Source organism: Chelonia mydas, chromosome 25 (assembly GCF_015237465.2).
Source record: "Chelonia mydas isolate rCheMyd1 chromosome 25, rCheMyd1.pri.v2, whole genome shotgun sequence".
In the NCBI taxonomy this organism is placed as follows: Eukaryota; Metazoa; Chordata; order Testudines; family Cheloniidae; genus Chelonia; species Chelonia mydas.
In genome coordinates this window covers 5,881,331-5,905,877 of record NC_057858.1, presented here as the reverse complement: position 1 = coordinate 5,905,877, position 24,547 = coordinate 5,881,331, and the positions used below count along the sequence as shown (strand labels likewise).

The 24,547-nt window shown below is 51.1% G+C and overlaps 2 protein-coding genes across 4 annotated transcripts; both read right to left on the bottom strand.

The window, feature by feature from the left end:
* Nucleotides 1-50: 50 nt before the first annotated feature.
* AMH (anti-Mullerian hormone) lies at nucleotides 51-13,446 on the bottom strand. Its single transcript, XM_037885636.2, has 5 exons — nucleotides 10,974-13,446; nucleotides 7,337-7,515; nucleotides 4,178-4,301; nucleotides 3,585-3,768; nucleotides 51-2,528 (listed from the first exon to the last, which is right to left on the bottom strand). Exons 1-5 carry the CDS (start codon nucleotides 11,599-11,601, stop codon nucleotides 1,610-1,612), a joined length of 2,034 nt encoding a protein of 677 aa, XP_037741564.1. The 5' UTR covers nucleotides 11,602-13,446; the 3' UTR covers nucleotides 51-1,609.
* Nucleotides 13,447-13,577: 131 nt separating this feature from the next.
* Nucleotides 13,578-24,513, bottom strand: SF3A2 (splicing factor 3a subunit 2). Of its 3 annotated transcripts, none has more exons than XM_043535926.1 (9): nucleotides 24,347-24,513; nucleotides 22,170-22,340; nucleotides 20,485-20,556; nucleotides 18,947-18,993; nucleotides 17,439-17,548; nucleotides 16,421-16,470; nucleotides 15,802-15,942; nucleotides 15,137-15,205; nucleotides 13,578-14,065 (listed from the first exon to the last, which is right to left on the bottom strand). In XM_043535926.1, the coding sequence occupies exons 2-9, from the start codon at nucleotides 22,293-22,295 to the stop codon at nucleotides 13,730-13,732; spliced, it is 951 nt and encodes a 316-aa protein (XP_043391861.1). In that variant the 5' UTR covers nucleotides 22,296-22,340; nucleotides 24,347-24,513; the 3' UTR covers nucleotides 13,578-13,729. The 3 variants fall into 3 exon arrangements, with proteins under 3 accessions (XP_043391861.1, XP_037741566.1, XP_043391860.1); XM_037885638.2 differs by having other exon boundaries at nucleotides 24,328-24,500; XM_043535925.1 differs by lacking the exon at nucleotides 24,347-24,513 and adding an exon at nucleotides 23,329-23,518 and having other exon boundaries at nucleotides 22,170-22,342.
* Nucleotides 24,514-24,547: the final 34 nt, after the last annotated feature.

The following is a 24,547-nucleotide window of genomic DNA, read 5'->3' as shown; positions in this document are numbered from 1 at the left end:
ACAAGCGAAGTGTGCTACTTTTCAATGCTTTAGTAAGAACACAAGAAGCATTGCAGCCCCAAACAGCTGAGGTAAATAGTTTATTCTGACCTCTATTGAGTTAGCAAAAATGTCCTTTTTAATAATGTATTAAACTGAATGGTTTCAAAAACAAATCTGGGTCAAGATTTTTATAAGTTTAGGCGAATCAGCAGAGCACTAGGTGCGTGGCAAAGGCCTGTAACCTGAGCTTCCCATCAGCTTCCATGGAGCTGCAGAAGCCCCCAGGTCACTCGGGGATTCTGCACCAGGGGGCTGACTGTGAGCTGCACCCAAGCAAAGCCCTGGCTGGTCTGGGGAGGGGGTGTGTGCCCACCAGCGCTGGGATTAGCCAGCTGCGATAAGTGAGGGAGGGTCCCCAAAGCCCTGGTGAGCAGCAGATCTTTCCTTCTCTAGCTCCGCTGTCAAGGAGCCGCCTCCTCAAAGCATTGCTCCAAAGCACTGGTTCTCAACCTATTTGCCCTTGTGGGCTGCATGTGCAGCTCTGTGTGTGTTATAGGGGCTGCATCCACCCAATATGTACGCTCCCTATACGGCCCTGAGGATGTCACATGGGCTGCAAGCAGCCTGCGGGCTGAGAACCACTGCTCTCAAGAGCCACAGCGCACTCCCTCCATGTGGGGCTGAGTTAGCTGCCCCTACAGCACCCTGCTAGACCCCTGGGGCAGACTGCAACCCCCTACCCTACCCCGTCTTCCTGTCTTCAACCGCACAAATATTGGGGCGGATTTGGAGTTGAATCGAGAGACTAGGCAAGCTTCACCCATAGCAGTGCCATGCCCCTCATGGCTGGCCTGCAGCACCCCTGCCTGATCCCAGCCCTGCCCTCCCAATGCACCACACACCTGCTCTGCGGCACCCCGTCCTCCACCAGCCCAATCTCCCAGCCTTCCCTGGGCCCCCGCTATGCCAGCCCTGGGCCCCCACCCTAGCACTGCCTCTCAGCACAGGCTTTGAATCTCTGCTTCCATGATGAAGTGGCCTGTGTGCAAAGCCCAGCACCCGACCTAGCCCATGGCATCCATCAGTGGCCCAGGCATGTTTGTGTCAATCTCCTGTATGCAGACAGACTCCCCCTCCCCCAGTTACAGATTTTCCCCCAGGACGTCCCCTGCCCTCAGCACACTCAGCACTAAATGTGGGAAATGAAACCATAAGATATTGATAAATAACTGCACATACAAGCATCAGGCAGGGAGGGGCCGGGGTGCTGCTGCCCACCATGGCCGCTCCACATCCCACCTCTAACAAAGCTGGAGGGGGGGTGGGGGGGGGTCAGATTTGGCCTATTGCTGCCCTCCGAGCTCCAGGAACACGTCACTTGCGCCGCCCCTGCGCTCTGCTGCCATTGTGGGCCCAGGGGGGCAGACACGCCTGGGGCTGCCCTCAGCTTCCTGGAGCACGATGGGCCCATAAACCTACCAGGGCCAGAGGGAAACAACGAGCCAGTATTGCTGGGGAAAGGCAGCTGTGGTACCAACAGCCCAGGCCCCAGCCTCAGCTCAGTCGCCTCCCTCCAAGCTCTGAAGGCCAAAGGACGCCAGGGAGAGACGGGACAGGCCGGGCGTCTCTACCGACAGCCACACTCCTCTGCCACCATGTTGGGGAACATCGTGACCTGAATGCCCTCCGTGGTGATTCTGATGATCTCCTTGTCGGAGTATTTGACTGGCACGCAGCAGGGGCTGCGCCGGAGGGGCGCGCCCCGTTCCTGCATGCCCATCAGCAGCACCGTGTGGGAGGAGTAGTCGGGGATGCGGGTGGAGAGCGGGAACCGGCAGGGGCCCTCGCAGTTGTTGGCAATGTATCTCGTGGGGACGACGATGAACTTCTCGTAGTGGAGGTCGACCGTCAGCTCCTGCAGCCGGCAGCAGGCCTGGGCCCCAGCGCTGCGGTTCTGCCGGGACACCTTCCTCTTCTCCTGCCAGTGGGCGCGAACCGTCTGCAGGGCTTTGAGCAGCAGCAGTGTGTGCAGCTTCCGGTGGCCACGGGGCAGCTCCCTGGGGTCGCTGCTGCCCGACCCCAGGGGGTAATAGCAGAAGGCCAGGAGATGCTGGAAGAGGTCAGTGTTGGCTTGAAAGGCTGGGATCTCCCTCAGCTCCTGGATGACAGCCTGGAACTTCTCCAGCAGCAGCTGCAGCAGGCTGCCCTCCAACCGCCAGTGCCCGAACTGCCGCTCCAGCAGGGCCTGGCTGTTCTGGGGGAACAGGAGCACCAGGGGCTCGTCCGACTGCACCAGCCGCTCCAGGGCTGCCTGCTCCGACAGGTTGAGCAGCTGGTGAGGAAGCGTCTCCATCGTCTGGAAGTCCAGCCAGTGGTGGAGGCCGGAGGCAGCAGGCGGCTCCCCTGAGGGGCTCAGGACCCTGCTGACAAACCTGGTCAGGCTGCCCAGGAACTGGTCGTGGCTGCCGGGCGCTGGGGATGAAGCATCGGCCTGGCCAGCAGCTGCATTAGAGGCCGGCTCCTCGGCCTTGCCGCCAGTGGGCGAGCTGCCAGGGAGGCACAGACCGGGTCACAAAGGGTCCTTTATGCGATGGGCCCAGCCACAGGCCTGGGGGTTCCCTCTCCCCCCAAACAGCCCCCCCCCAAACACAGGCCTGGGGGTTCCCTCTCCCCCCAGCCCCCCCCCCCAAACACACACAATGGGCACAGGGGCTTCCCCTCCCCCAGTGGGCAAGGCACCGACCGCAGGGCCTGGCACTCCCTGCCCCACTCCTGCTATATGCCATTGTCAGGGCTTGGCCCCTAACACAGGCACTGCAGAGCCCATTCTGCCTGACCCAGTCTCCAAGCACGTCCACGCCCCCTGCCGGGCTCTGCACTGGAGAGGTCTCCCAACCCAGGAATGCTGTGGGGCTGGAGCCCGAGTGACTTTCTTCGTGCCCCACAGGGAGCTCAGTGCTGGCAAATGGTGCCCAGCTGGCAGCCACCGGAGCAGAGCCACTAGCCACAGAGCAGGTGCAGCCACACGAGCCTCCCACCCATGCCCCCCTCTCACGGCACCATCTGCGGGGCTCACTGTCCCTTGGGACTCTGTGCTGGAACAGCGACAGGCTGGAGGGCAGGTCTCCCAAGAACAAGACTGAGAACCACCCAACTCATTTCACATGGCCCTCAGAGGGGAACATGCTTCCCTCAGAGCTGGGGGCAGCCCTTTCCCCAAGCCATCAGCCCCTGCCTCCCCCCCCCCCCCAAATCTTCAGAAATGCCCTCGGCATGTAACTGGGCTGCCCCCAAAGAAGTCAACCCATTGCAGAGCCCTGGACGTGGAGAACAGCCCAGAAAGAACCTGTCTTCTGGGACTCCGCCTCTTGTGCCCCAGGTCCATCGGGTCCCCGCCATGCCCTCCGACGTCAGACACACTGACTCAGTTCTAACCCCATGGGCAAAGCCGGGGTGCTAGGGCAGGCGGAGCTGCTCGGAGCTGACGGCAGGTGACTGGGGGGTCTCCCCAGCTGAGTGGCAGACGCTCCCCTCCCACCCATCACTCAGCTGGGGAGACCCCCAGTCTCCTGCCCCCGTTTCCATCCCAAAAGCCTGCACACCTGGGCTGCGGGTAAGGGACCGTCTCCAGCACACCGCCCACGGAGAGGAAGGAAGAGGGGGACGGGGCGTCTTCCTCGCACCGCGGCTTCACCAGCAAGAGCAAGGCTGGGGTCATCCTGGTGAAACACTTCTCGTCTGCACCGAAGAGCAGTTGCTGGGCCTCCAGGGGGGGCAGGAGGGAGCCTGGCAGGGAGCAGAGAGGAAGGAGAAGAGGGAATCAACAGCACGCGCCTTCCCACTAAGGGGCTTGGTGCCCTCCCCAGACACCCACCCAGCCCCTGGGGTGGAGCCCAGAGTTGTCCACACAGTACAGCGGGGGGTGAAAATGATGGGGCTTTCCAAAGGTCACCCAGAGCCCCGGATAGAACCCAGGAGTCTGGGCTGCCACTCCCCCGCATTAACCCCTAGGCTGTGCTGCCTACGCGGATAACCCCTCAGTTTGCATACAGCGGGCAGTCAGTGGGAGCTACCTCTGCCATCATGCCTCCCCCCCCACTGACACTTGAGACCCCAGTGGGCTTCGGGCCCCCCAGCCCTCTTAGGAAGAGTTGCCATCAGAGAACTCAGATGCCTAGGGGCACCCCTCAAGTACCTCCGTCACCAGGACGCCGGATTGCCAAGGAAACGTCGAAGCTGAGCTGCCTGTGTGAACGGATGGCAGACATCACCGAGGCCCCGAGCAGCAGGTACCGGGTGTCCCTGGAGAGGCAGAGAGCCTGCAGAGAGAGCGGAGCCCCAGGTGAGGCGGAGGAGAGCGGAAGGGGTGATCGATGGGGGCGACCCTTTGCACACGAATCCGTCCCTGCCTGGCTCACCCCATACCGTGGGACAAGAGCTCAGCAGGCCCAGACGGTACCCAGGGGACGGGCTTGCAGAGGCCCAGGCAGCCGAGCGTGAAGGAATATAAATTGGCGGTAACTGAGTGTTCGGGAGCTGGAGGGGAATGGCAGCGTCTGGTCTGGATCTCCCCCTGCCTGCAAACCAGAGGCCTTGTTGGCTACAAAGGCAGCTCTGTCCATTTCCTTCTGGGATCTACACGCTGACGGCAGAGTTACAATCTGTTCCTGGCTGTTTCGGGCTTATCAGCGCATCTGCTCAGCTGCTCCCAGGGCTGCAGGGATCAGAGGGGGCAGGCAGGGCCATGCCCCTGGGGAACAGATCAGAAAAGGGAACGGGGGCGGAGGGGGTGGGGCTCCATTTCTCTTCAGCACTGGGAGATGCTGGAAAGGAAAAGACCCAGAGTCTGTAGCAGTGGCCGCAGCAGCTACAGAATCTTTCCCCCTGCTCCTTCAGGGGGCTGCCCCCAGCCCGCCATTCTGGCAACGCTGACACGGAGCCCACCTAGCCTGGGGCTTGGTCATAAGTTCAGATTTAAACAAACAAGGGAGCTTCTAAGCTGCGTGGGATTCTCCCTGTGCAGCCGACTGGGTGGCAGAGCCCTGAAGGCGAGCAGCTGCCTGCTCCAGCCGTGGGCAGCTCTACGCCAGAGGAGCCTGACCAGCGCTCCAGTGCGTCCCGAGGGAGCGCTCCAGCACAGGTCTCTTACTGCCCCCCTGAAGGCAACAGGAGCTTTGCCACTGCCTCCGACAGGGCTCCTGTATTCACTCCTTCCCCAACACAGGGCAAAACCCTACAAGATTTGGCTGGACACCGTCAGAACGCCATTAGCTGTCTCTGTATTTTTTTCCTTTCAGTGGTTCAGCCTCGAACAGGCTCAGCTCACATGTGCAGAGCCGCTCTACCCAGCTGGCTGCGCACTCCCGCTGGGAGCTGAAATCCAGCAGATGCACAAGGCTCAATCTCCTGTAGTGGGATCAGCTGTGACAGCCTGGTTTGCGTCAGCGATATAAACAAATCCTGGCTCTCAGATGTTCAGGGAGTGGCCGTGCTGAGAGAGAAGGCACCAAGGTTAGGGGGTTTAATATTCACTGGGATGGTTCCTGCAAAAAAGAGAGATGGCAAAGGTGTGCCTGTAGGGGGCACTGCCCCCCATCACACCCTTCTGCTGCAGAACTGCTTGATGGAAAGCACTTAAATAAGCGGCCAGATTTTTCTAGTGCCCATATGGCGGCTGAGCTCTTGGCAATCCGGCCCTTCGTGGGCACTTCTGCTCTGAAAAGTGACCATTCAAACGCCTCATCCTTATTCAACAGCTCTGCCCCATGTGTATATCAGAGCCCAATCGGCCCAGCTGTAGAAGACACCAGAGTCTGTTCCCATTAGCGCTGCCAGGCCAGCCCAGCTCCAGGAGAGGGCACTGGAGTCTAGTCCTTCATGTGCATCCTCCAGGGAACTGTACTAGATTCCCCTTGCGTGGCCAAGTTTAGCCTTTCGTTTCTCCTGTTCAACCCCGTTGTCACCAAGGGCAGAATCTGGCCCGCAGACTCTTACCACAGGTGACGGGCCAGGTGAGACAGGGAAAGAGTCATTCGCAGGATACACCTACACGGCAAATGGCAGCCCGCGGCCCTGAGTCTGAGCCCAGTTCTACAGGCTCACGCTCCGAGTCCAGCACTAAAGACAGCTCTGTAGACATTGCGACTCAGGCCAGAGCTCGGGCTCTGAAGCCCCCTCACCGCCCCTGCCAGGCTTCAGAGCCTGAACGTCTACGGGGCTGCTTTTAGCACCAGAGTCCGGTGCTCTGGTACTCGAGCCCAGCTCGAGTCCGCAGGTGTAATGCCAGCGACTAGTGTGGCTTTGTGTCCCCCTTCAGTGGGGATAACACGTACAGACAGTTATGAGTTTGCTTCAGCCAACAAAACTGGTCCTTTAGCTCATGCAGTGAGATACAGAGGCGCCAGTGTTATTCCTTGCTGATGGCCCAGCCAGGGCTGTCGTTACGAGTTCAATGACACCGCACGCCCCACGAGAAGTGAGCACATTCGAGCTGGAATCCCCAACAGCCAATCTAGACAGAGCCCTACGGGGCCGTTTCTACAGTCGCCCTTCAGAGCAGAGCCACTCGCAGCTCAGGCAACTGGATGCATTTTCTCAGCGGATTCATGTGGAGACAGAGCAGCAGGCAAGCAGCGCTGGTGCATCTGCCCCTGCTGCCTGGTTACATGGGGTGCCGCAGCCAGGAGTAACCCCTGCCTCTCCTTGCTGGACACAGCCTGGTACGCTGATGCTAGAGAGGTTGGAGCATGGCAGTGCTGGCCAGTGAGTGGGTGATGAATTGATAGCGAGCAACGCCCCCGCCCTGGAAGCTGAGAGCGCTCTGCCTTCCTCACCAAGGAGCATGGGAAGTTCTGGCTGCACACAGAGATCCCTGTTCCCTTCTCTTTCCCACAGCACCCGGTTTAGAGGATGGGATGAGAGCGCCACCTACAGGAACACCGGGGCACATCAAATCTCCACCTGCTACATCAGGGACTCCAAGAGAATCCGTGGAGGGGATGGTGGAGGGATGGGCACCAGAATCATGGCACAAAATAAAATAAAAGTTATGGTTCAAGGTGATCTCTGCAACCTAAAGCAACATGCTTACTTGGCTGGTTGCCTGTGCCAGGTCCATCCATCCAGCTTCTAGTGTGGGGATCTATGCTGCAAAAAACCCCATCACGGAAGATGCTACTTGCGAGCAGCAGAGAGGGCCAAGGATTGACCGGGTCGCGGAGACTGAGCCCTGTTAGTGATCTAGGACGAGGCATGTTGGTGGGGGGGAGCATGCCCTGCCACTGCTCAGCTGTGCCTGCCCTGCGCACAGCAGTTGGGCACAGATAAAGAAAGCCAGCCGTGGGCAGCTGCTTACCTGCTTCTGGTGCAGCCCTTCTCCTGCTGCCAGGAGCTTCTCTCTTGCTTTGCTGCCCTTCCTTTCCCTGCTTCCAGGATAAAACACCAGCAAGGCAGACTGGAGCTCTCCAAGTGACCGCCCCACGTCCTCTTGAAAAGCCAGCTTAAACCTGAGCTTTGTCTCAGCATCCCACTTCACTGCCAGAGAAAAGGCAACACAAACAGCATGACTCTCTCACTGGGTAAATGGAAATACACCTTTAGCATGCAGGTAACCTGTGGAACTCCTGGACATAAGATGTCAGAGGCCGAGCATTTCAAGGGACAAACACACACAAAAAAACCCAGAAAAAAAAACAAACAAAAAAAAAGGGGATTAGGCAGACTGTGATAATGGCTGAGGAATCCACACTGGCACTAGCTAGAAAACAAAACCATTAGAGTTATAAACCTTCCTGTCGCGGGGCATAAGACAATCGGTACCTGCCAGGGATTAAGAAGAAGTTTCCCTATAGGCAGGTTTTTCTATCACCACCCACTGCTGGGATTATTGCACCTTCCTATGAAGCAGCTGGTGCTGGCCCTGGCCACTGCTGGAGCCAGGATAATGAGCAGAATAGATCCCTGTCTGAACTGCCAGTTCCTAGGCTCCTTTGGTTTCAGGGCTGCCACAGGGATCTACCCCAGCCCTTTGTCCACTGGAGGCATTAGAAGGTATTTGTTCCTGCTGCCCTGCCCACAGCATGGAATTTCAGGACATTTTTGCCCCGCCCTTGTTCCAAGCCAAGATCAAGCCAGGTGCCACTTTAACAAATCCTGGCTGTACCTACACATTGCAGCAAGGGGCAATTTCCCTGTGTCTCTGGGCTCAGTGGGATGCCCTCCAATGAGCACATCCTGGCTGTCACTGTGCTGGACACTATGTCCAGCCTGCACTTCTCAGTAGCACTGAGGACAGAATCCAGATCTTCCTGCTTCGAAAGCCCAGACCCTGCCCCTTAGAAGACTCTCCCACACGCTGCACCCAGTTCATTACAAGACTGAAACCTTCCCCCTTTTCAAACTCTGACCTGTCTAGTTTCTCCAGGCTCTCACTCCTCCTGCTGACGGCTCTCCATACCCACAGCAGCATCCGGGATAAGTGTGTGTGTGTGTGGCCTCCTGAAATCGGTCACAGCAGGAGGTCTTTCGAGGAGATGGGATAAGGCACTTGGAGGACATCAGAAATGCATTCTCTGGCAGAAGCTAGTCCTGTAACAAGCTGTTCTAAGAGGAGCACAAGATCCTACCATTGATTCCTGTGGGGCTCACCACGGATTTATTTAGGAAGTCCCTAGAAAGGAGGCAGCAGGAGAAGCAGTAATGGGGAAGTCATTCAAAGATCTCCAAGCCACAGAGCAAGTTGAATTGCTCATCCTAACGATAACCCGCCCTGGCAAAATGCACATCCTGGATCAGAAGCTACAGCCTCTTCAGAAGCAGGGACCAGGGGGCTGGAGTGGGAGGAGTGATGCCCACATCTGAACAGCCAGACTGAGTCAGACCAATGGTCCATCTACCTCAGTATCCTGTCTCCCTGCAGTGCCGGTGCCAGACGCTTCAGAGGGAGTTTAAGACCAAAAACGTTTAGAAACTGCCACTGATTTGGGGCCCCTCAGTTGCTGGGTACCAGCTTGGGCTAAGTGACTCGTGCCGTTGAGTCCGGCCAGGAGCTTGACTACAGTGGCGCTGGGTGTGGTGATCCTGGAGAGATCAGAGCATTAGGAAAGGCATCAGAGCCAAGATGAAATTGAACGGGTCCTGACTCCCAGGCCTCTGTTCAATCCAACAAACCACACAGCCTCCGTAAACCTGGTTTTGCAAGAACGTCCTTAACAACTTTGCATTACTTAAGTGACATGACTAGTGCTAACTAGCAAATGCAAGTGATACTACAGCAAAATATGGCTGAATGCTTAGGGGACACCATTTTGCTAACTTGAGGGGCAAATTTGTTTTCACTAAAAAGGTACAAAAAATGGTTAACAGCAAAAGAGGTCTGCTGTTTTGCAGGCCCTGGGAAGCTTCCCCCAGCCAGAACTAACAGATTATTCAGAGCCATGCACATGAAATACAACTGTCCTGGGAGCAGTTATCGCGTGGTTTCTCTCACCAAGTATGCCCAAGATTTCTTTCTGTCTGAGAACAGTAATGCAAAGTCATGCTTCAGGATGAACTGGATAGCTCGGGGCACTGCCGACCAGGGCCAGCACTATCCAGCTCTGTGTTGCTGGTTCAAACCCAGCCCAAGTCAGCAGAGTTTTCAACAGCTGCTGGGTGCTCAGGGATGCCAGGCAGGCATCCATGGAACAAAACCCAGCTCCAGAGCAGACAGGCCAAAAAAAAAGGACGTGCCTTGGAGACTGAATTCCCTTTTCCTCCATGGACATGATCCCACCCCTGACCTGGAGAAGCAAAGCGAGGGAACGCTGACATTGTGGCTGCATATGACTAAACTGATTTCAAAACCAGAAGGGCCCATTAAGATCATCTAAGAGTTATATATTTAAATATGCTGTAGGCTGGCAGGTGGGTGTAGGGGAGTGGGAAGAAAGTTCACCCTTTTTAACTAGCACAGTTCTCAGCCAGGTCAAATCCCTGCCCATGCTAGAACGCTGCTGGCAAGAGATCCCTCAGACACAGACTTGGCTGCCAGGGCAAACAGGGCCAAAGACTGATTTAGGAGACTCTCAATGTTGCCCTTTCCTCACACGCACCCCAGGGTAAGCGTGCAGGGTGGCTACACCTGGACAGATCCATTCACATTTGCCTGCTTAAGAGTCCTTGTGCCATGTACTGCAAAGGAGGAACTGCAGGGTTTTTACACAGGCAAACTCACCCTGGCAGCAAGGACTGAGATATGCTTCAAGAACGGGATTGGAGACATTACACAGGAGATCGACACTACTGAGGAAAGAACAAGAGTGAATTGTTCTCAGCAATTGGCTCTCTCTAGGATTTTATGCCAGGTCCACCGCTGGGGTATGAAGAGCTCCTATGAACTGGGTCACTGCTAAGAGCAGGCAAGAACATTGTTGCCACCTTTAGGAACATATCCTCTCTCCCCCCTTTTCTCCAATAAGAGAACATGGTCTAAACTGATCCTTTGGATTTTACCGTAAATATTGGAGGAACCAGTGAGACGGCCCTTGAAGGCCAGAAACAAGCGCAGTGGTGGGGTCTATTAACCCAGCAACACTGGAAGTCACAGCAGAGGATAGGAGGTTGTTAGGGATGGGGACACACTCGAGGTGATCATCACAATTCAGATGGTGGCTAAAGACAAATGGGAAGTTTATTATACTAATTAGCAAAAAGAAAAAGGAGTACTTGTGGCACCTTAGAGACTAACAAATTTATTTGAGCATAGTCTCTAAGGTGCCACAAGTACTCCTTTTCTTTTTGCGAATACAGACTAACACGGCTGCTACCCTGTATACTGATTAGGTCATTTCTACTCAGAGAGGAACTCTCCTTCCCTCCCCCACTTCATCCTCTACCAACCCCTCTCTTTGGTGTGCAAAGCAATATTTGCAGCGTAATACCACACTTATCAACATGGTATCTGAGCATCTCTCTCAACCCGTCGGTCAGTTCAGGGTTCTCTTAGCACATACCTTCTTCAAGATGCAGCACAAGGAACCTGTTCTCCCCCGGGTCAGCCAAGTGAGCACTGATGTGTTTCAGAGACAGGAGAGCAGAATGGGTCTCCCCAGCAGGACAGATCCCAAAGGTCTCCAACTGGCCTTGATCCCAGCTTGAACGTCTCACCACCTTGAGGAAATCACTTTCGTAGCTGGTAAGGACCCCCACGACTTCCAAGTGACTCTGTCCCAAGCCGTACCTCCTGCCCATTTTCACCATGCACACTGGCCCTTCCAGCCCACCCATGGGCCAAGGGGGCAGGCTGGAATCTGACCCTAGAACTGGGAAAACTGCCTCCTCAGGGATGAGCTGACGGCATTTTGCTCCTTTGGCATCATCTCCTGGCTTGTCACTCTTCAGAAGATGAGTAGCAGCTGTGGCCTTGGATGTCAATGCCATTAAGTTGGGTTCTGCTGCTTCATATACGTGCTCGTCTTCCTTTTCTCTCTGCTCCTCTCCAAGTCCCAACTCCTTTGAAAAGGTTATTTCCAGGTCTTCCGCAGGTGAAAGTCCTCCCCCAACGCCTCCTTCTCTAGGCAGAGCAGCCGAGGGGAGGAGCAGCAGCAGGCACAGCAAAGCCATTCCAAGCACGGGCCTCATGTTCCAGCTCTGAGCAGTGCTAAACTCCGAGGCTAGAGTTACTCGAGTGCATCCCTCGAAACACTTATGTAAGGGGAGGACTGCATCTCCCGTTCAAACAAAGTGACCTTGGGTTGACAATGCAGAACACACCTCCCTTGAGAAAAATTCAGAGGCCAATGTGCTATAAAGGAGGGAGGGCCGATTCAAAGGAGTTTTTCTGTTCTATTTTTGGCGTTGCATCTAGCGCTTGGAAATGTTATAAAATTAAAGCTGTTTACCTGATTTGTAGGGATGCTTGTCCTTGACTTAAGATGTTTTTAAAGAAGGGTTGGGAGAAAAAAAAAGCCAGTCTGGCTTGAATCTTCACTGGGATTGGTAGACTTTTCTCTTAGGACTTGAAACATCCAGGGGGTCAGAACTGGTTAGACTGGAAGGAATGGGTATAAGTAGGGGTAATGGGAAGAAATTGAGAGAAGGTAGGTTTAGACTGATCAGCTGTCTCTACGGAGAAGCTTCCCTGGATTATTGGGAGCACCAGCTCTTCCATTCTGCAGACAGTTTAGAGAGGTCCCTCATAAAGACTCGCATTCTGTTCCAACTCCTCCCAAAAAACTCAGTGCTCGGGTCATAAAATATTTCATTCTGCAGGAGCATCAGGAAGGGGTTGCCCACGGGAAGTAAATGGAAGCCTCAGACCTTGAGGCAAGAACTGGACTGGATTAGAGAACATAGGGAACAATCCGACAATAGCCTGTCCCCACTAGGCCGTAACAGCTACTGGAACTTCTCCCTTTTTACCTTCTCTGATACCAACAGTACCAAACGGCTAAGGCTGGCCCCCACATCTATTCCATGGAAATCTGATGCCCACAGGTTTTTAAAAGGTAATTGGGTCTTCAACTCCAAGTTCAACACACAGCCAGACCTTTCTGTTGGTTCACAGGGCCTGTGTGCCATACTCATGAGCTAGACACAGCACAAGGACTCTCAATCTGCAGCAGTGCTGGAGACCACGGTCTGGGAATAGACCAAAGGGCCTGTTTGCTCAGAGTTCTCTTCTACTGTGAGACTCACAAGTGCCTCCAGCCCATCTCAGGGCATGATATTTCAACCTGATAGCCTTTGTGGCTTGAATCTGTGTCTATTAAGATGCAGGCTTCAGAGTACCGGCTGACCACCAGCTCATCTTAAGAGAAATCCCTCTTACTATTGTTCCACAAGTTTTAAAAAATAAAATCGCTCCATTAGCCAATTTTCATTTTAAAAATACATTTGTCCACTTCAAAATTCTACTTTACGCTGACCTTGCCCACAGCTGTCTGACACAAACCACGTAAGTTTGCAGACAGAATCACTGTACAGCCTCTGCGCTGGGTATATAAGATGCAGCAAGAGACAGCCCACAGGGCAAACATCCACTTCTATCAAGAGTCTGCTGAGACACATATGGCCAGATCCAAACCTAGCAAAACAAGTGCAACTGTACTCAAGTCAATGGGAGCTGAACTGTCGCAGAGCAACTCTGAATTTGGAGCACTCTGTGCATGCTCATCAGAAGGCCAGTACAAGATTAAAGTCTGGAGTGGGTGAGACAGGCAGGGGAAAGTCAGAAGTCATGGAATCCCACAAAAGTTTTCCTAGGGCTGGGGGAGATATCCTAAGTGACAATAGAGCACGGAACAGTTTCCTAAATGCTATGGCCCCCTTGCTAAGCAAAAACAACACCGGGAGAAGTGTTGTTTTGGAGCTCATGAGATTGAGCTGATGTTACTTCAAGTAGGTTTAATTCATGGTTACTTCAGTTATATAGTTGAGATTTCATGGGAATTCTACTTATTTTTCCATTGATTGGATAACTTCGAATATATACCACTAAGGATAGCAAGGCAGACAATGTTTTCTTATCTACCCATTTTCTTGAGCCCTTTAACGCTACTAATGGGAAAATACAGACAACGTTCTTAATCCAAAGAAACAGACGTAGATACAGAAAACAACGTAGAAAGCCTTTTAATGAACCTACAGGATTCTGGCAAAGCTATCAGCATATAAAAAAGGACAAAGATTTCCCTCTGAGCAAATAACGGTTTGTAATTAAACACGAACCAAAAGGAGTCCACTGGGAAAAGAGTCCAGGAGGAGCTTTTCAGTTGGAAGGAGGTGGGGGGGGAATAGTTCCTGGCCCCTCTGTGGGAAGAGGTGGTCTCATCATGGGGGGCAGAGGAGCAGGAGGATGTACCCCAGGAGCTGGTGGCAGTTGTGGTGGTGCTGGGGGCGGTACAGGTCCAGAGGGAGGCATGGGTGGCAAGGTCATGCCTCCTGGCGGTGGTGGTGGCGGTGGCATGGAGTCCGGGAGAGGTGGTCGTGGAGGCAAGCCATTCATCAGTGGGGGCGGTGGAGGCCTCTTCACAGCTGGGGGTCCAGGAGGGATGCTCTGGGGAGCTGGGGGCTTCTCCATTTTGAAATGGAACTGAAGGAAAAACTAGGGCAAAAAAACCAGAGACAGATTCAATCAACAAAACAGCTTGGGAACCTCACGAGGTGGCTATCCTGCCATGTTCTCTCCCAGGACCCCAAGAAACATTGTTAACCATCGAAACATTATGCTTAATGCTTTCAGCCCTAGGTGTCAGATCACATCACACTCAGCCTCTCCATCAACAGACAACCCCTGGGCTTGGACCAAACACAGTCCCACTTCTCATTCTAAATACTCCGAAACACCCTCTTTGGGTTCTGACTAATCACTAAGCGAGTAGTGATCAATTTAACATCCAATCTCTATTTTGATCACCCCATCCCTGCTCTACTGGGCCCAGCAGTCTCATGTATTTTATATATTAATTATATACACACACATACACATACACACACTGCGTGGGCACATCACCCATACAGTCGCTAGCGCCTGTTAGTGGCGGTGCATGGTGCTGCTATGTATTGGTCCCTTGGGGCTGTGCTGCTGCTAAGTCAGTGCATTCCCGGTGGTAAGTTCTGCCTCCTGGACTAGCTTCCCCGAAATGCACTTCAACCTAACCTGGAGGGACCCCTTCTATGGGTGAGGAGTTCAGTCTTGATGACCCCTCAAACCTCCATCTCCCTGCTGAGAATGCCAATAATGGGGCTTATTGAAATTGTGCTTTTGGGTGGTGAACACCTGCCCCTTTAGTAACTCAGATGAGCCAAGGAAGTTCACATCACGTGCCAAGGACATGTTAGACAAGTTAGAGAGAAAACGGAACTTTGAGCACAGGATCAAGGAAAGGAGAACTTGAGCACACTATGTCTTTGTGCCCAGTGTCCTTAGGAAACTGGATAAATGTAATCAATCAGCCAGACCCATCACCAAGCATTCAACCCACACTGGAGATTGGAGCTCAGAACCTGGTCTTGCGAGAGGCTCAGCAGGCCAGCACTGAGGCTCATCACTGAAGGAACGTGAAGTATCAGTACTAGTTTATTGGTAACCACTGGCCTATGCTCCTTCCCGATCTCACCCCCATTATCTTTTCACTCCCTCACAAAGAAGTGAGAAAAATGAGTCACCAGCTACCTGTTTGGTTTCTCTGTTCCAGTGGGTCCAAAACTTTCCTTCTGCTTTGTCAATTTCTCTGCTTGGCACCTGTAACAAAAGGAGTAAAGAACTATTATTAGCACCACCAGATTAGCTCCATGGCCCTTTTTTTTTAGCACTAGAGCTGCAAGATAAACAGCTATTCCAGGCTTTTGTGAGATGTGCTCATATCAGACCTTAATAGACAGAGGGGAGGAATTAAGTTGCTTTCATATCTGCCAAGGGCAAGTGTATCGACAGAAAACAGCTCCTCTTAACACCTGCAAAAAAGGACTCGGGAGCAAGGCCCAAAGGGCTCCTTTCTGTGCTAGAGGCAGACAATTCCTCGGCCGCTCAGATGCCCTGGTTTCCATGCTCTCAGCCGCACGCCGCTGTTGATCCCAAAGGGTGGTCCAGGAGTCTGTGCTTCCCCCCCTCTTTCAACACTGCCAACCAAGCCCCCCGCATCCACATAGGCTTGATGGAACAGGTCTACACTGCTCTTTATTCCCACTGTGAGCTCAACAAATGCAGAGTGTGCATGGGGTGGCAGAGAGACCAACATGCAGAAGGTCAGACTAGGTGATCATGGTGGTTTCTTCTGGCCTTAAAGTCTATGAGACACCTTCCCAATCACTATTAGCCAATAAGTCCCTCAACTGTACCTTGAAAGCAATGGTTTCATAGGGCTCTGCTGCCATCAGAAGGTATTGCCAACGTCTGTCTGGGGGCTCGATCCTTTGCTCATATGCAGACATGAACCGATGCCTAGGCATGATGGTTTCAGCAATCTCTGGGTAATCGATCTGTGGGGTGATATTGTAGCATACTCATTCCTCCCTCCTCAGCAAAACACCCCAAGCTATAAAGAAAGGCCGATACATATCCTTCATATGGAGAAGTTAGTACATTTACTGCTGGTGAAAGAAACCAGCTTGACAGCCCTGGTCGCGGATTTCTCCATTCACCAAAATGATAGTTACAGCATCATCAGTAGTACCAGCAGTGAAAGTTTCCCCCAGCACCGGTGCCAATTCGCAGTCCTGCAGAGACCATCCCTAGGAACAAGAGGGTGGTTCAATCTCCAGGACCCCTTCAATCCTCAGCCCGTGTCAAGAATATGATGATGGCTGGTTTTAATTGAGTGGGAACGTGTCTACCAGGAACGGAGCCAAGACCCACAATGCCAGTCTCTCTTTTCTAATGCACTCTCCTGGGAACTTCCAGCGGAGCAATTCCTTAACCTAGCATCCCTCTGAGAGATGCTCATAAACAGTACCTTACCTGGAAGAGGAGGCTCTGTTGGCCCATTTCTGGATCTCTCTGTTTGGTCACTGTAAGAGAATAACGAATGAGTTCAATACAGCAGTGGTTTCAACCTGGAGTCCTCAGACTATGTCTAAGAGGTCCACAAAAGGTTGCCATTACCATAGAAGGGTGGTTTTCAACCTGTGGTCCGCAGACTATGTCTAAGATTTTCAAAAGGGGTCCGCACCTCCATTCAAAATTTTTTAGGGGTGCACAAATGAAAAAAAAAAAATTGAAAATTGCAATACAGTATTGAGGCTGGAGTGACACTAATCCTATTTTAGGAACTGATAGTATTGCAAATAGCACCATTCCAGAGAAATACAATTGCGTGAACATTCGGAGTTTTTTAGTGTTTTTAATACTCTACATTATTTGATAGCTTTTAACCCAAAGTGTTCAGCTATACATATAGCACCAGTGAAGTGCAGCCACTTCTGGGGCAGAGGCAGAGAACTGGCACACACCACACTGCAAAACAAGTGGAGATAGGGGGACACAACATGGAAGAAGCAGAAGGGAAGTTTTGGCCAAGAACACAATGACAAAGCCTCATTTTTAGTGCCATGCGATTTTATTTATTTTAATAAAAACGGGTGGGCAAAGTTGATACTACAAATCTCACTAGTGACCCTCAGCATTTGTGGAAAGAAAGGGGGAGACTTATACTCCGAGGAGAGGCACAATGGTAGGTGGCAGAGGAGAGCCAGACTACATCTGATGTTGTCCACCTCCTGCATCGCTGATACTGTAACAGCTGAAAGATTGTGACTACCAACGTATTACTGAACAGATCCTTGTTTCACTCCCAGCTGTAAAGAGTCATTCTATGGGAAAACAAAACAATGCAAGGAGAGAGGGACGAGGGCCTATAATTTGTGACCAGATCTGCTAAAAGGCTTATTTATAATTAATACCCACAGCATTGCACTTCAAGCAAACACCAAAGAGCACCAGGTACCCTGATGTAACAGATATGCCAGTCACTAGCTACCTTTATAACCTGGTCGTCCAATTTTCACAAACTTTTTCACTTCCACTTTGACTTTTTCTGGTGCAGGTTGGGCAGGGGCTTCTTTAGCTTCCTTGGCAGCGCGGCGAGCCCTGAAATCAGGACAGGAGACGGTCATCATCTAACTACACGTAGGAACGTCATCCTTTCAATTCAGAGTACTCTCTCCAGCTTTGAAACCCTGCCACCCGTCTCTTCCCAACCCCTTCCCTGATGCAGAGAACTACAGCCCATAAGGCTTTGAATTTGAACCCACCACTGCAACAATGCTGAACCAAGAGCTCCCATGTGCGTCACATTCCACCTAGCACATGAAGCTGCTCCAGCTTTGAGGCTCCTGCCAACTGAATCAAGGGCACTTTTGTTATTTAATTCTGTGGGTGAATTTAGTGCCTGTGAAATTAAGGGCTCACCAGCGCTGGCTTGAGAAGGACATACTGAGGGGAGCCCCAATCCCTCTGCATCAAGCTCTTTATTTGCACTAAATTTTATTTACTTATTTATTTTTAAAGAGATAGGATGGTCCAGACCCAGTACTCCACTCCGTCAATCAAGGTCAACTGTGACCCACAGCTTCCCCTTAGCAAAGGCTGTCAACTGAGGCGCACTGAATAACCTTAAGCTGCATGTGGTGTCTTGACACATGGATTTAAAGGCTCCGAACGTGTAACGGTATTTATCTAAGGATTTAGACACTACAGTAAGGGAGACTGTATGGCGCCACATTACTGTATTTCTCCTCCCAGAGTTGGAGGACCGAGGCACAGACACTTGCTCAAGGTTACACCTGAAGTCTGTGGCAGGGCAGGGGATTAAACCTGGTTTCCCACATGCCGGGCTAATGCTTTAATGAGTGGGCCACCCTTCTTCTTAGGCTAGCACCCTAAGCCACTGCATTGCTCAGCTCCTTGGAAGTAAGCTTCTAAAACGTCCATCAAACAGCTTATCAAACTTTCACACTCTATGTTCAAATCCCCCACCCTCATGAGCTTTTGCTCACTTTCAGAATGCTCTAAAGAAAGTTATTTTTGTACTCCAGAAGTCCCATAACTTACTTTGTCAGGTCATAGAATTAGACACCATATAGATCACAAACGTTCCATGCCTGCTGTTCCTTACAATATATTTGTATTTTAGTGATGTCAGGTACAATGTGTTTTTGTGTAATGGCTTCCCAGATATTCCTCACCATCAGCAGCAGCCACCTTGTGTTCAGCCACTTTAATCACTCAATACATAAGAATAAGACATGAGACTGAGAATAAGAACTACTTACTGGGCTGCACCCAGGGAAAGAGGGAAGCTTAAAAACCAAACTGGACTGTTTCACCTCCTGCATACAGCAAAACTAATTTTGCTCTCTGATTTCTACTGCAAACAAATACTCGGGGATGAAGTATTTGTTAAAACTTATACCCAGTACATATTAAAGAGTGACTATGTATTTTAAAATGTCCAGAGACTGGAAAATGCTGCAGTTAAGAACTTACAAATTGGTCTGATGCTTTTTCCCCTGGGTGTGTGCTAAATAGCTTCCCTGCAACAAAACAAGACATAAGAAAATTAAATATGACAGTAAGCTGGGAGGTATCCAACTGTCACAGATGAGATACTATCGGGAGTTAACCTGTCCTGTGAAGGAAGCTCTAAGAAACACTGACATTTTAACCCTTACAGCACAAAGGGAAAATTTATTCCTCCTCATAATTACACTGAGGAACTGAAAAATGTATTTTTTTTTTCAGGGCCTCATCTATCCCTTCCACCAACCCAACTCTCAACCACCAATCCCTTCCTCTCTTACATGTCCCAACCCTCCACTTCCTTACCTCTCAACCCACATTGGGAGGTCTCGCCCGTTTTCCACTCCTACACACCCAATGGTCAGTTCAGGAACTGGCAGTCGGGTAACAGACCTCAGAGGGAGTAGTGGAGAGATTTTGACAGTGGGGCTGTGTGGTGATACTTTCTCCAGACAAGAGTCTGGATCTACTACTCTCTCCCCATGAAAACCAACCTCAATTCATATAATTATGCTCCTTCTCCTAGCTCTTACAAAGAAACCGTCAAGTTAATTTTCTTTTTTTTTCTTAAATAAAAAGACATCTTTGAGGTACTTTTAAACTAGGTAGATTATTAAAAGTGAAATAATATGACATGGCAAATTTACTTATTTTGTTTCAGTTTCTCAGCAACCACTTTCTAGCTTTCCTGCACTAGCTTTGTGCTGTGGCGCATTGCACACACAGTCTATGTTTTTGAGCCTAATCAAACCTTTCCATTGGCTTTTTTAATTTTTAACTCATGGATACATTTCTACTGGTCTTAGGTACTGTAAGAACCTTTTGTCACAAAGTGAAATTCAGGGACAAGTTCTATCCAATGTCCTCCAAAACAAAACAAAAAATAGCCAGTTTGTAGGAGTCATCCCCTTGGAAATCAGACCATCTCTAAGGGGTTACATCTGAAGACAGCACAACTGTGTGTCTATTATACTCAACAGCAGAGTAAACAGAAGACCTAAAGACATTCACTCAAGCTTGATGAATGATTGAATTTGACCCACTGGAAGTTTATTCAAATACACACCCAACACAAGAACAGTGTGGATTAGTTCAAAGGAAAGTCCTTTTAAACAGAACTGCTCTGAAGCGGAGCTCACATTAACAAGTAACACTGAGACAGTGTAATATGAAAAGATATCGATTTAGGAAATTCGTGAGAGGTAGCTAACACTTTATTGATTTGAAGATGGATGCCAGTTTCTGTGCTATTCTTGGATCTGCTCCCTAATAATGTTCATATTTAGGGTCCCCTTAATGTTAACCCCATATTTTGTATGGTAGAAGAATTTGCATTGAATAATGTGTAGAACGTGCACAAAACCAGAGCACCCGATTTACAGCATACGTTTAAATGTGCTTTACTCTCACTGCCCCCACACGCGCTGAATCAAAGCTGCCAGAACCCGATGCACCTCTAGAACAGTGGTTTTCCACTAAGATCAACAGGCAGATGCTCAACTCACCTCATTGTTGTGCAGCGTTAGGCAGAGTTTGCATTCATAAGAACCCAAGTGATTTTTCATAAAATAAGGATCCTAAGGAGAGGATAAGAGAACAAGAACTGAATGAGAGAAGTCACACGCAAATATCAGCAATCTGCACTACACTGAATTTTCAGACAAAGGTAATTAGTATACATACAGCAAGATCGTTCCTGGACTGGAGAGAGGAATCTTAGGCTCATTGATTTCAATTATGAGACTAACATTCCTTTCAAAAGGATTAAAAAACAATGTATTTGTTAAGCATCAACTGCATGTTTCATGCTGTACAAATGGCAATGGGAAAGTATGGTCCTGTCCGGAGAAGTCTGCAATCAAAGTAGATATACTGTTTATATGATCAAATGACAGTGTTTCAGTTCAGTCTTTAAAATCCCTCCTAATGAGGAGGGCACCAGAAGTATTTCATTCCCATCCATAGTTCTCCACTAAGGCCCTGATCCCACAAGCTACTTCCTGGAGGTAGACCTCTGAACATGAACAGAGCTCCACTGATTTCAATGGGGCGCTGCACAGACAGTCAACCTGAACATCACAACATGCAGAATTAGGGCCTAAACAAGCACTCTGCAATGATTTAATGCAAACTATAATAATCTTAATAACCAAGTGCCCGTAAGTGGGATAGTCACTAGAATTCTTAGGTCAGGCACCTTCTTTCGCTCTTGCTATTTAGTCATTAAACACAGCAGTCAAAGAGGGTCTCCTCCCAGATTTTAGGGAAGGGTAGAAGCAGAAAAAGTGGGAGAAAATAGATGGCTTTAAAATGTTGATTTTGGTTACTCTAGACCAAGGACGGAAAGTCTTTGCAGGGAATACAGTGAGGGAAAAAAATAAGAGTGTAGTTCTGGGCCTCCATCTTTTAAGGTTTTGGGGGAAAATTCTGAAATTTTAGTTGTCCTTCACAACAGGTCAGAAGATCAGAATTCTCTCTCTCTAATCCCTGGTCCAGGATCACCACTTAGAAAAAGACTGTTGGCTCTGGCAGAGTTTTACAGCTCTGAACAAATCACATCTAGCATCTTTAAGTTGCATCATACTGGACTTTAAAGTCAATGACATCATTCTGATTAGTCTTGCATTATTTCATATCACTTTCAAGACTGACTTGATTTTAGTTTTATATTTTTCAGAAAACGGGAACCCCAGTTTTTGAATCTAACTCTAAGCTTGTGAGGTAACACCCACTGAACAACCATATCAGATCAGAACTAGGAGAGAGCTGGGGTATAGGTGAGAAAGAAAAGAGGATTATTAGAAAAAATCATGGAACTAATTTTAAAGATCCACTATCACATAATCTGAAAGGCCAACACCTCAGCTTTCCATTGATACACAGGAGTCATATTTAGCCCCAGTAGTCTGAAGGATAATACACATGAAACTACAACTGATCCTTCAGTCTAATAGTGGGTTCTTTTTTGGTACTGACCTTGGCCTGAATATAGCAAGTCCTGGAATTTGGCGCAGTGTAATACTCATTCCCTGTGACCATTTATATATTACTTCTTTAAAAGTTGAAATCCATTTTTATTTTAAAATATTTTCTTGATCACCTGTTCAGTTTATGGCAATCCTGTAACATCTCTTTGGTGAGAGTCAATAGGTCTACCTCTCTTTATGTACATAATGAGATCAAAGTTCACCTTGTTGATGTCAATAGTTTCCAAAGCCAGCTGCCGAAGCCTCTCTCTGCGGTCTCGGTTACTTTCTGAAGATGAGGCTACGCCTCCACTCCCAGTTTTACCTCCAGGGCGATGTTGAAAATCCATGATTGGGGCTTTTGCACTTCAAGTGACTTAGGTGAGAAAAGGAGTCTGGGAAAAATAAAGAGTACAATTCACAGTGAGTCGTTATTTAAAGGCTACACTATGTTCCTTCATTGGCAGCTGGATTGCAGAAAGCCCAATGGAAGCAGTCAAGTGTTGATGGGACTCTGGTTGAATTTCATCCCCTGCCATGTTCAGTCCAGATTCCAGAGCAGCCTTTGAATAAGGTAGGAACCAATTCTCCTGCTACCAAATTCCCCAAGATCTGCTAGCAGGCTCTCTCCCAGCCAACCTGCCCACCAAGTTTTCCAACCTAATTTCTCCAGCATAAACCCCATGTCTACAGACCGACTCTCATAAGAAGCCCGCTGGCTGTTACGTGCCATAGGAAGCGATGCAGGATCAGAATCAGCACCCTCAAACAGCACTAGCACACCTAATACAATGGTTCGATGGGAGCCTTGGGCAGTTTCACGGGTGATTTCATTTTTCTGGCTACTTTTACATATTTTTCTCCGTTTCAAGATTCTGCACTTTTGCCTGAGATATTTAACAGACTCACGAATCAGGCAAAAATGTTCGAAAGCTACTAGTTAATTAGCGGGCATGTCTACTGGCCCAGATCTATGTTGTAAAAGTTGGACACGTAACACAATTTGAAATTCAGCATGGCTACAAATCATTGATTATTTGCAGTAAGTACTGTATCTTGCATTGCCACTTCCAGTATTTTATACGTAAAAGAACCAAATGATACAAGAACTAAACAATAAACAGAAAAATACTGCACATCAACTAAAAGCAAATTGGGGCAGACACCATGTTAGCAGAGGTGTTTGTACATCGCTACTTGAGGTGTCAAAGCATTGGTCCTGAGTGGGGCCTGCACAGGAACATAATAATTCTCATTAAGAGCAGTTTACTGTGAGTACGTTGACTGTTAGCATTGCACCAATGAACATGCTTATTTTTGAGGTGCGTAAGTGGCCACAGCATACATGTTAAAAGCACAGAGCTATCTAGGATTTTCAAAACACAGTCTCTGAGGCTCAGATCTGCTCCTGAAGGCAAGCCAGGAAGCTACAGGAGGTGCTGCCTCAGCTTCAGAGAACAGCCACTGGACTTGAGCAGCATTTTGAAGACAGAGGCTGGACTGTCAGAGGTGCTGAGCGACCGCAGCTCCTGCCGGGCCGTGTAGGATTTGGAGCAGGGGCTGCTCATTCCCCCTGAAAACCAGAAGCGAAACGTGGCCTTTAATTTTCAGAAGGAATGACCGACTTCTGCCCCAAATCCCATACAGCCCCCACTCCTCTCGAGTTCAGCGAGGGGACAACAAGCCTCCCATGAACGTCCTGCCCCTCCGCCTGCCATGTGGTCTCACGGCCCCGCAGCCCCAACACGAGACTGGGCTCTCCTGTCCCAGCACCAGCCTGCTTCATCACGGCAGAGACCCAACGGCCTCTCAGAACAACGCCCCGGCCAGGCCCGGGAACCCCCCCCTCCTCCTCCCCGCTCCCCCTCCCCGGAAAAGCCCGGGAACCCCTCCCCTACCCCCCCGGCCTCCATCTCCTCCCCCCCCGGGGCAGGCCCGGGAACCCCCCTCCTCCTCCTCCCCCCCGCTCCCCCCCCGGCCAGGCCCGGGAACCCCTCCCCTACCCCCCCCCGGCCTCCATATCCTCCCCCCCGGGGCAGGCCCGGGAACCCTCCTCCTCCTCCTCCTCGCTCCCCCCCCCCGGAAAGGCCCGGGAACCCCCCCCTCCTCCTCCTCCTCCTCCTCCTCCCCCCCGCTCCCCCCCCCGGCCAGGCCCGGGAACTCCTCCCCTACCCCCCCGGCCTCCATCTCCTCCCCCCCCGGGCCGAGCCAGGGCCGGGCCGAGCCAGGGCCGGGCCGAGCCAGGGCCGGGAACCCCCCGCACCCCTCCTGGCCAGGCCCGGGAACCCCCCCCCCCCGCGACCCGCCAACCCAACTCGCCCCTAGGCCTCCCCCCGGCAACAAGGCCCCCGACCCCGCCACGCCACGCAGAGGGCAGCTCACGTTTCACCCCGAGGCCTACGATGTTTCCTCGCCCCAGCCCCCCGCCGCCGCCGCCAGCGCTCGCGCCTCCTCTCAGGTCCGCAGAGACACCCCCCCCCCCGCCCTCACTGCGCACGCGCAGCTTTCTGCGCGAGCGGACGGGGAAGACGGCACTTCCGGCTGCGGGAGAAGCGCATCCGGTTCGCCATGGGGGTCACGAGAGATAAAAGGCTTCCGGGTT